The 10599-nt window shown below is 51.2% G+C and overlaps 1 protein-coding gene across 1 annotated transcript; it reads right to left on the bottom strand.

The window, feature by feature from the left end:
* Window positions 1-2467: 2467 nt before the first annotated feature.
* Window positions 2468-3842, bottom strand: LOC125521097 (RING-H2 finger protein ATL16). Its single transcript, XM_048686145.2, has one exon. The coding sequence runs from the start codon at window positions 3529-3531 to the stop codon at window positions 2626-2628; it is 906 nt and encodes a 301-aa protein (XP_048542102.1). The 5' UTR covers window positions 3532-3842; the 3' UTR covers window positions 2468-2625.
* Between the last annotated feature and the right edge of the window lie 6757 nt (window positions 3843-10599).

The following is a 10599-nucleotide window of genomic DNA, read 5'->3' as shown; positions in this document are numbered from 1 at the left end:
TGCCAAGGAAAGAAACAAGAGCAACAAAGCCCAAAAGAGGGACCGCCACCACCGAGCTTTTCACCATGGATTTAACGATCAGGCGAGGTTCAACTCCCCGATGACGGGGAAGATGAGATTCGGTTGATTGCTTTGAGATTCAGAAATCCACGTGTCGTTCAATTGATAGGGTCGTATGATCCATATGCGAGACCCGGTCATATAAGATTATTTTCCGGGATGGAACGGTTTGTGCGTTTGACGGTTTCTGAGGCGCCGGATGAGATCTCTGGAGGTTGGAGGCAATGGCACTTTCTCAGCCAGCTCTGGTACCTTGTGTTCTTCATGGGAGAGAACTGGTGCCAGCCGCGACGGAGTTGTGGAGTTCTCGGGTGCCTTTGTATGTCAAAGTTTTTGTGTGGCTTGCGTTAAGGACAAGTTGTTTTTTTAGAAAAGAAGGATGACCCCGGCCTCTGCATCTGGGAGATGCATGCGGCCATTTTATTGATTATTCTCGAGGACCTTACAAAGTAGTACAACAATATGCCTGAATCCGCCATCTTGGCAACATCTGCCGCTACTCCAATCCATATGATGAAGGGGTGCAAGTTGGGCCAAATACCCGGACTTCTCACCTAAGCCTAACATCTAAAGCCGGAGGCCCTGACCGAGCCACATACCGGGTCCGGGGCACAAACCGGTCCGACACACTCACATGTGTTGTCGCCGCCATCTTCCACTGGTCCATCTTCAGAGCAGATTGAGGTGCCAACCTTGGCAGGTGCCTCCGCGCGCCATCGACGCCACCAAGACGCCAAACGATGACCTCCACCTACGCGTGTCCATCTCCAAGCAACTGACGCAGATCCATGCTAGGATAGGGCCGCACCACCGCCGTCGCCCACCACCCACAAGCGCCACCCAGCCCCAAGGTTCCCAAAGCAGTGCCTTCAAGAAGGGAACGGCGCCGTGAGCGCCGTCGTCGCCCAACAAAGTTAGGGCTTTCGCCCAGGAGACCTAGGGGAAGAGGAAGTGAGGGGACCAGTCCATACCGACGCCTCCAAGGAGGGGAACGGCGCCCTCAGGCGTCGCCGTCGACGCGGCCGGCCATGGACGACTAGAGATTTCGCCCGAACTAGATCCCCGCCACCAGCAGTGCCTCCTGTACAGAACCGGCAACCCAAGGAAGCGCGGCCCGACAAGGCTATCCTGCACGCCGAACAGGGGAGGAGGGGAGGCGCCAGATCGCGTGCACCGGCTACCGCAGAAACCGCCGCCGGCCGCCAACGACCACCGGATCCCGCCGCCCGCGCGGTCGGGACGCCAGATCCACCGCCTGCACGGCTGCTACCCGGCCGTGCCTTGCCAATGGAGCCGTCGCTCCAGATCCGGGGTTCCCCACGCAGAGGCAGGGCAACCGAGGTCCCGCCGCCACCATCCTTGGCGCCCCGGGCTACGGCGAGGAAGGGAAGAAGAGGAGGGGCGGCTAGGGAGGAGGAGGGAGGAGGAGGAGGGGCGGCTAGGGTTGGGAGGGAGGAGGAGGAGTCAAAACAGTTTAGGACAAGTTGTGGATGGCCGATTGGCTGGCGCGACGTCTGTTGCCGCACCCGGCGTCTTGCCCGTTGTGCAACCAGGTACAGGAGGATGTTCAACATATGTTGCTCCGTTGCACGTTCTCTAGGGCCCGTCTGGTACAAGATCCTATTGCGAAAAAGATTGCACCGTTTCACTCCCGGTGGTGTTGACACTTTTTGGAGGATTGATGGCCGGCCTCCACAGCGCAGTTTCGCCCTCAAGATCATAAGGCATGTAGCTCCCTAATTATCGCCACCCTTAGGGTCATTTGGCTTGAGCAGAACGCTAGGATTTTGAACGGAAGGTGTCTATGACGGGCTGTCGACCGCCATGGCTGCGCGTTCTATAGCCGAGTTGTGGGGATTGGCTCGTGCTAGCGGAGATCAGGGCTCCAGGTGGAAGCGGCAACTCTTTCTGAGACTTTTTACGATGCATCATACTCTCGTAGAAACTCTGTTTTTTCTCTATCAATACAAAGACATGCGATTCTCGCCCGTGTTCTTGAAAAAGATATCTGGACTTGCATTTGAGTGGCTGAGTGCTGCTCTCTTTTCATCTTGTTTCTCTTTGACAAATTAGGCTTCTGTGTGTGCGTGTGTTCCCCTGTTCGTTGTGTGTTTTGTCGGCAATTCGCCAATTAGCATGTGTTTCCGCGTCCGTACCTACCTTCATGTTGAATACTATATCAATCTCCGATCAGCATCACGTCGGGTCGGGTTCTCCTCTGCCTTTTGAGATTTCCTCTGCACTTTCTCATCTGAAGACGTTGGTAATTTGAGATTGGTGTTTTATCTTTCAGATACAAGTGGAGTGGGTGCTAAAGTATGCAATGTATTCCCATCTAGTCAAGATTCGTTCGATTTACTAACTCAACATCGTCGATTAGAGTGCAACCAAAGCTGAACAAGCGATCTTGAAAACAGAAACCCAAAATAAATGAAAAGAGTGAGAGGGTCGTATAACTCGAGTTGAGCAATCAATCATCTAGTCTAGCCACAAGTAATGTTTGAGTTCATCATCTAGTCTAGCCACAAGAAATGTACAGTTTACTACAACTACTGAACCACAGTTTCAGATTGGCAAGATGGCACTTCTGGAGCTCCGGCTGTGGCTGAAGGAGAGGAAGGACCGCCGCAACCTCCCTGCTGCCCGGCTGCTGGCTGCGGCGGCGGGGGTGCTGCTCTCCCCCTTGCGGTCCTCCCCGAGAGAAGCGGAGTGGGAGTGGTGGTGGCGCAGGACCTTCTGCAGGGCGAGGTACAAGTGCTTGTCGTTGCAGGAGTCCATGGACAGCGACCTTCTCATCGGCTGCTGCACGTCCAACAACTCTTCCCTCCTCGGGTCATTGCGCTCGTCTCCCATGCTCACTATCGTCGCAGGTACGCCGTCGCCACCGGCACCGACGTCGCTCGTTTCGCCCCGGAACGGCGAGTCGATGTCGATGACCGTGTGGTCGGCTTGGAGTTGGAGGACGTTGACGATGTCGATTTGGCTGAGTATAATGTGGGGCTGGGGCTGGCACGCGGAGCCGGAGATGGCGGCCCGGCAGAGCGGGCAGTTGGCGGTGGCGTGGAGCCAGGCGTCGATGCAGTCGATGTGGAAGAGGTGGAGGCAGGGCGGCAGCAGCCGGAGCCTCTCCCCCTCCTGGAACTCGCTGAGGCACACCGCGCACTCGCTCGCCGCCTGGGCCTGCGGTGCCTGCGGCTGCTTGGACTCCCGGTACCGGAGCGTGGGTATCCGGCGTATCGCCGCCTCCTCCAGGCCGCGGCTCGGCTCTGGTGCTGTGGAGTAGACGACATGGTGGTGATGCTGCGTGGCGACGTCGTCCTCGTGGTCGCGGCGCAAGGAGGCGAGGCCGCACCGGGTGAGGAAGAGGTAGTAGGTGAGGAGGAGGAGGCTGGTGGCGAGGATGCCGACGACGGCGACGGAGAGGATGACGAAGCTGTTGCCTGCTAGGGGAGCTGCGCCTGGCGCGCCCATGGTGGTTGGTTAAGCGAGATCGATCGATCGCTCGCAGTCGCAGCCCGCTCCGGTGATGGTTGGGAGTGAATGCTGCGCTGTGGTGGCGGTGTTGCTTGTTGAAGCCTTGAAGGCGAGGATGACCGAGCATCCTCATATATAAAACATTCCATTGACGAGTGCTTGAGAAGGAATCTGGTAGGGATGGTGCCACTGCCACTGCGTCAGTCAGCGACACGCCTGCTGCTGTTAGCGTGTGGTTGCTTGACCTTTCTGGCGTGGAGGAAGGAAGGAGAGTAGACTTCTGGGAGTCGGTGGTCGTGCCATGGGTGGGAAACGAAGCCCGCCAGTCAACACAAATTGAGCAGCGAGCGAGCATAACAAGCAGAAAAAGTGATACACACCCGCTCCAGGCCCCACGGTGTCAGCTGAGAAACGATTGAACGAGAGAAAGAGCGTGCCTGGATCCACAACCACGTGAAGGGAAACAACGCCACCAACTACAGAGCGCCGCATGCTCTTCACCGGTCATCATCGCCGACCGTGTTCGGTGGAGGCTGGCAAGTGGGCCCATCGGATCATTGCACGCACGATACACCGTGTTTGCCAGCCAGCCCTCCGCTGGTCAACGCGGCCACACCACACTACTCCATTGGTTTAAGAGTTTTCCAACCCACCCCGGCCCAAGTGTGACTGTACCACGGATTTCTCGGGAGTCGAACAGAGAGCAGCTAGCAAGCAGCCATGGTCGGATTTGCCGGCCTATTTTTCTTCTGCCAAAAAAGACGGCCTAATTGCAGACACTAGCAGCAGCAAGTACAGTCAGTCTAGATCCATTCGACGTGCACTCTCGGTCGGCGCCGTGCCGAATGAAGCCATGCCTGCGAGAGAAGAATTATTAAACCAACTCCGACTCCAACGCAGGACACTAATGATCCGTCCACGTCAGTTTGGAGCTAAACATACATAAAACATGACCTAACGCCCAGAAGCAAATAGACAAACGTTTATTTTTTGTCCGGTTTTGATCCATTCCGGCTCGAATTGAGGCCGCATTTGCGTCGAATCAGACATGCGCGGATGCGCGGGACGTCTGCCATTGTCCTCCCTTGGCCCGCCGGCCAGGGACACATATGCCTCCTTTTCTCTTCTTCCCTCTCCCGCCGTCCCTACCTCCCGCCATAGTCCTCGCCGCCCATTTCCCCGGTAGACTTGTTGTCCAGTCCGCCGGCCAAGGACACATATGACTCTTTTTCTCTTCTCCCCTCTCCCGCCGCCCTACCCCCGCCATAGTCGTCGCCGCCCATTTCCCCGGTAGTCTTGTTGTCCAGCCCGACGGCCCAAAGCAAGACCACCAGATTTGTGCCTCTCTCACCCCAGTGCCAGTGGCCAACCGGCAGTTGTGCGACGGCAGGATCCAGCCCCCAGATTTGCCGCATCCGGCCGCCAGCGACTGCCCTTGCCATGGATTGGTTGGGTATCAGACTGCACAGCCCCGACAACACCTCCGTGTCACATGCATGTATTGACTCTGCCTATAGCCGCTCAGATCTATCCCGTCGGCGGTTCGCCGGCAAAGACACACCCGGCCGTCGCTCAGGGTCGGCGCTGGCCCAGCGGCTCGTCGACTCACAGTTGCTGCTCAAGAAGCCGCATATCAACAATGAAGACATACAGAAGATATTAATCCAACCAGTGGGAGCAGTTATGGACATTGGATATCTTTTTAAAATGTCTAGTTGTGATATCTTTTAATCCCACTAGTAGATCAACATTGAGTGAATGAATGATTCAATCGACAAGTTAAGTAAGAAGAAGCAAAACTTGTGATCTCCTCCTCTGTCGCGCGCAATGGCCACCTAGCCTTGAATTGACCAACCGCATCACAAACTAGGTGACGGAGGTCTGGATGGCGTACCATCAATATGCCAACGACCTCACATTTGTGTTGTTGGATGATGTGCATGCCGTAGGGGCGCAATGTGCTTTCGCGCATGAAACAAATCATGCACGCGTTGCCAGAAGGGACCCCCTCTTCTGCTGCCTACGAAATAAGCAGATACGGCCAACTACACATTGCACAACAACTCATTCTCCATGAATGAGTACCCGCCATCCTTTGTACTCTAAAAAACAACATGGAGTTTGAAAATAAGCTCAATGGCATTTGGCACAACACCTGCTGGGCCATGGACGAATTCGACACGGGGCGGAGTGTACCTGCCTATGGACGCGTCCTGGGTGGACGACACCATCATAAAAGGCGAGCGGGCGCATCGGTGCTGATTGTAGAGGTCCGACAATGCATGTGTACCGGCCGGAGAGGAACAACGGCGGCGGTGGAGGAGGAGGATGGTGGGGATGCAAAGTAAGGGGGAGAAGGGGCGGATTGGAAGAAAATGGGACCGGGAGGGGTTTTGGATGGGCTAGGGTGGTTAGATGCAGGCGTGGAAGCCATCCGGACTCTCACAAAGCCCCCCTAGTTTATCTCCGTTTTGCAAGAAAAAGTGTGTCTGGACCGATCAGCGGATCTATTAAGGCCTGTGTTGGACGGCACAACACGTCAGGACCATGCGGTCCGGAAGTATGCGGACGGTTTGAGGGTCCGGGTTGGAGATGCGCTTAGCAAAATACATGAACAAAGTAAATGTAATCACAACAGAACAAAAAAATGCTTGGAATAGCATGAACAAACATTTGCCATTCATATTATATCAACCATTTGGATTACACAAATAATCAAAAGTCGGTCCTCTTCCACTCCTACATCCTCTCCTGCCATGATCGGAACCACCTCTACCACAACCACCACTCCTGCCCCCTCTAGGGCCTCCATTAGTATCACTTTTACCACGTCAACACTCCTACCCCATCTAGGGCCTCCATTAGCCCCACCTCTACCACCACCACCAAAACCCCCTCCAACAACACCGGCGTGACTCGTGATAGGATTGCCCTCCTTTGATATTTTCCTTTCTTACAGAATGTTCTCACATTGTGTCTCGTATCATCACATCCATCACAATTGTTAGTTTCCGAAGTCTCCTTAAAATGCCCGCTACAAATAGCTTCATGCCAGTGTATCCAGCTAGCTCATCCATATTGCCTCTCATCCTCTTATGTCTCCTTCTACCCTTGTGCTCCACCTTGCGCATAGGATCGAGCATAAGATTGGGGCCATTATAGTCAGGCCCCTGTGATGGGTCCAAGAAAGGGTGGAATCGAGGAGCCCATGTTTACCTAGTAGCTTTGAGATTAAACTCACGCCTCCACGCGATTGTCCCATCAAATACATGTATATTTCTCGATGACGCCGCCGTCAAAAGATGCGAGCATGGGTCATGATACTTACTAGGCCTTTCGCACACGCACCATTGTCTCTTAAGGTGCACCTTGAATGCACAATCACCATACGACATACCATCTCGTGTTGTCCCACTTGGCTCGTCGACTTGGTACATCATGTCGTTCATATTGAATACAATAATATTACGTGTCGAGGACTTATGTAACATCATCACTCGCCAACCTTTGGTGGATATTCCAGTTTTTACCTACCCACTTCACAGTTTCCTTGGAATACATCACAAGATACTCGTTAAGCTTGGAGAAGGCATATTCCATTATTGCAGTCACCGACCATGGATGGGCACCTCTGAGAACATTGTTGAAACATTCAACCATGGTACTCATCATGTTGCCTTATCTCCAACCTCCTTCCTCACGAGCCCGTGCACACTTGTGTTTCTCAGCAAAATTCCATATTAAAAACTCGTTCCCACTTCGTTCGCAACTACGTAGAGTCTGTCATAGCGAACGGTGAATGCATCTGTAGTGAAGGCCACACAAACATGGGTTAGATCCTTGCTCGACTTCTTGCTCTTACATGCTTTGTAAAAGTTTGCCACTAAATGCATGTGCTGGTCCGATATGATGCACACCTCTTTATCACCAATCACATTTTTCCTAACATGACATTGGAAGAGTGCACCATCGATGCCATGACTGTGCCCTTGTATCAACCGGTCAAGAAAGTGCAGTCTATAGACAAAACCGGTCGATGATGCTTAACTAAAGGCCATGATGCATTGTCCAAAACTCCAGAAGGCACGGTGGAACACTCCATGACCATCATCCTCGACCACATGATACATGTTGGGGTTCCTATGGGCACCGTTCCCAACACCCATGGGAGGCGGTTGACTGCTTCTTCCCAACCACCGTACAACATCCTTAGAGCATTCTCTTTAGCCTTCCATGTCTTGCCATACTTTACTTTGTATTCGAACATTTTTTCAATGTCGCCATGAGGAACTTCACCTTAATAGTTGGATCACTTGATATTTCTTTCATTAATTTAAACCCGAGAAACTCACATGTGAGCTGACGGTGCCTTGGGCTCTTTTTCCAACGGCGGCCTACACATGTGAGTGGCCACACAACTTCTTAACACCCATTTCCCGGTTGGAAGTCTTCTTCCATGGACCATCCATGGGCATCCTTCTTTGTCATAATGGCTAGTGTAACGCACTTTTTGGTCGAAGTGCCCAACAACATGTGGTATATGGTTCTTAATGGCATTGTCACTTAGAGGCTGTTTGGATCAATGCCCTAAGATGCCCTACCAAAAATATGGCGTTGACCCGGCATGGCATGCGTGTTTGGATGGCTACCAAATAATTTGTGTGCCCTGCTCTAACTAGTTGGCCTAGTTCAATCTAGTGCCATTTATTTGGTGATACATAGGTAGAGGAATCCACCACCAATCAATTGTCGCTCCCGCGGTTGGCGAGGCTTGCGATGGCGCAATCCAAACAACCCCTTAGCCATACCTTGAAGGCCTCCTAGCTCACAAACTTCACCCCTTTCTTTAGGCAAGCATTCTCATCCTTGTCCCTTGGTTCGCCATGGTTCGGGCAGGGTGTCGGCTATATCATCCTACTCATGGAACCATAAACTACAACCTTATGGACCAACCTGAGATCACGAAGCGATTGAGTTCTTCTTTCTAGGCATGTCAACTATGTGTATATATAGTTATCTCTCTTTGTGAATCCATCCTCGTCCAATTCTTTCTCCGGACCTTCGTCATCCGAGTAATGTGCATAAGCACAACTAAAGGGGATCTCATGGTCCATGTCCCGTTGCCTGACAAATGGATGTAAGTCACCAATTTCATTACCATAAATATCATCCCCTTGCTCATCATCATTACCAAGACCATCCTCTAGTGCATGACAAGCCCTTTCAAGCTTCCATGCCCACTCCTCCTCGCGAGTCATCTTCTTCTTTTTTCAAGCCATGTCCTTCTCATGCTTCCGTCTTCCCTCTTCACATTCTCACGACGCTCATTCCCAAGAATCCCATCCTCTTTTTCATCATAATCATCATCACCATCACCATGACCATCATGAACATCACCATGACCATCATCATATTCTTCACCGGCTTTCTCACTAGCATTCACAACAACTTCATTTTCTTGGCTAGGTAGAAGTTGGCTAGAAGCATTGGGCCATAGACCTCGGCCCTATCATCAACAGAAGGCACACTTCTACCTGGGCTCATATCATGACATGGGGAGGAAACTTGTTGGTTTAAGTCAATTTCAAACCGACGACCTTGGACCTTGGTCGCAAACAATTCAAGTGATTTGTCTTCCAAGGCCACGGATTTTATCCTTGTTTATCCCTTAATGCAATTCCGACATGATAGGCATATTCTACAATTGAGATTTTGTTCCCACTCCAACATTGTGACCGCCTGGCTTATTAGGGATGGTAGACAACTCATATCAATAAGGACTTCCTTCTTTTCCAGGAGCCCATTCGAAAAGAACTCCAAAGTTAAGCATGCCCAGCTTGGAGCAATTTCAGGATGGGTGACCAACAGGGCATTTGGTCCAAGGTGGGCACAAGTGAGGACAAAGCACGCAGGAAAGACCAGTGTTGATCTGTGTGGCCAGTCTAGATCCCTGATACGTCCATTTTGCATCATGTTTTTCTATTGTTATTTATTATGTTTCGGGTCATTATTTCACTTTATGATACTATTCTTATGCCTTTTCTATCTTATTTTGCAAGTTTCTCATGAAGAGGGAGACTGCCGGCAGCTGGAATTCTGGACTGAAAAAGGCTACAGCAAAGATAACTATTTTTCGCAACTCCAAATGACCTAAAACTTTACGGAGAATTTTTTGGAATATATAAAACTATTGGTGGGGGAATTACCAGAAGGGGGCCAGGAGGGAGCGACGAGCTCAGGGGGCGCGCCCTACCCCCCTAGGCACGCCTTGTGAGCTCGTGACTCTCCTAGCAGGCCTCTGAGGCCCATATTCTCCTTTATGAGGCTATTTCCCTAAAAAAAATGAGCAGAAGACTTTCGGGACGAAGCACCACCATCTTGAGGCGGAACCTGAGCAGGAGCACTTTGCTCTTTGGCAGAGCGATTCCGCCGGGGAAACTTCCCTTCGAGAGGGAGAAATCGAAGCCGTCAACACCATCAACGATCCTCTCATCATGGAGGACCAATCTTCATCAACATCTTCACCAGCACCATCTCATCTCAAACCCTAGTTCATCTCTTGTATTCAATCTTTGTCCCCAAACCTCAGATAGGTACATGTGGGTTGCTAGTAGTGTTGATTACATCTCGTAGTTGATGCTGGTTGGTATACTTGGTGGAAGATTATATGTTCAGTTCCTTAATGATATTCAATACCCCTCTGATCTTGAACATGAATATGATTTGTGAGTAGTTACTTTTGTTCTTAAGGACATGAGAGAAGTCTTGTTATAAGTAATCATGTGAATTTGGTATTCATTTATTTTGATGATATGTATGTTGTTGCTTCCTTTAGTGGTGTCATGTGAACGTCGACTACATGACACTTCACCATATTTGGGCCTAAGGGAAGGCATTGTGGAGTAATAAGTAGATGATTGGTTGCTAGAGTGACGAAATCTTAAACCCTAGTTTATGCGTTATTCCATAAGGGGCTGGTTTGGATCCATATGTTTCATGCTATGGTTAGATTTATTTTAATTCTTATTTTGTAGTTCCAGATGCTTGCGAGAGGGGATAATCATA

This window comes from Triticum urartu, chromosome 7A (genome assembly GCF_056163025.1).
Source record: "Triticum urartu cultivar PI428250 chromosome 7A, HENAU_Tu73, whole genome shotgun sequence".
NCBI classification, from domain to species: Eukaryota; Viridiplantae; Streptophyta; class Magnoliopsida; order Poales; family Poaceae; genus Triticum; species Triticum urartu.
Note: the sequence above shows the minus strand (reverse complement) of the source record. Positions and strands in the feature narration are given on the sequence as shown.

Excerpts from the sequence above, each read along its gene's own strand:
- LOC125521097 (XM_048686145.2), bottom strand. The coding sequence starts at position 3,531 with ATGGGCGCGCCAGGCGCAGCTCCCCTAGCAGGCAACAGCTTCGTCATC.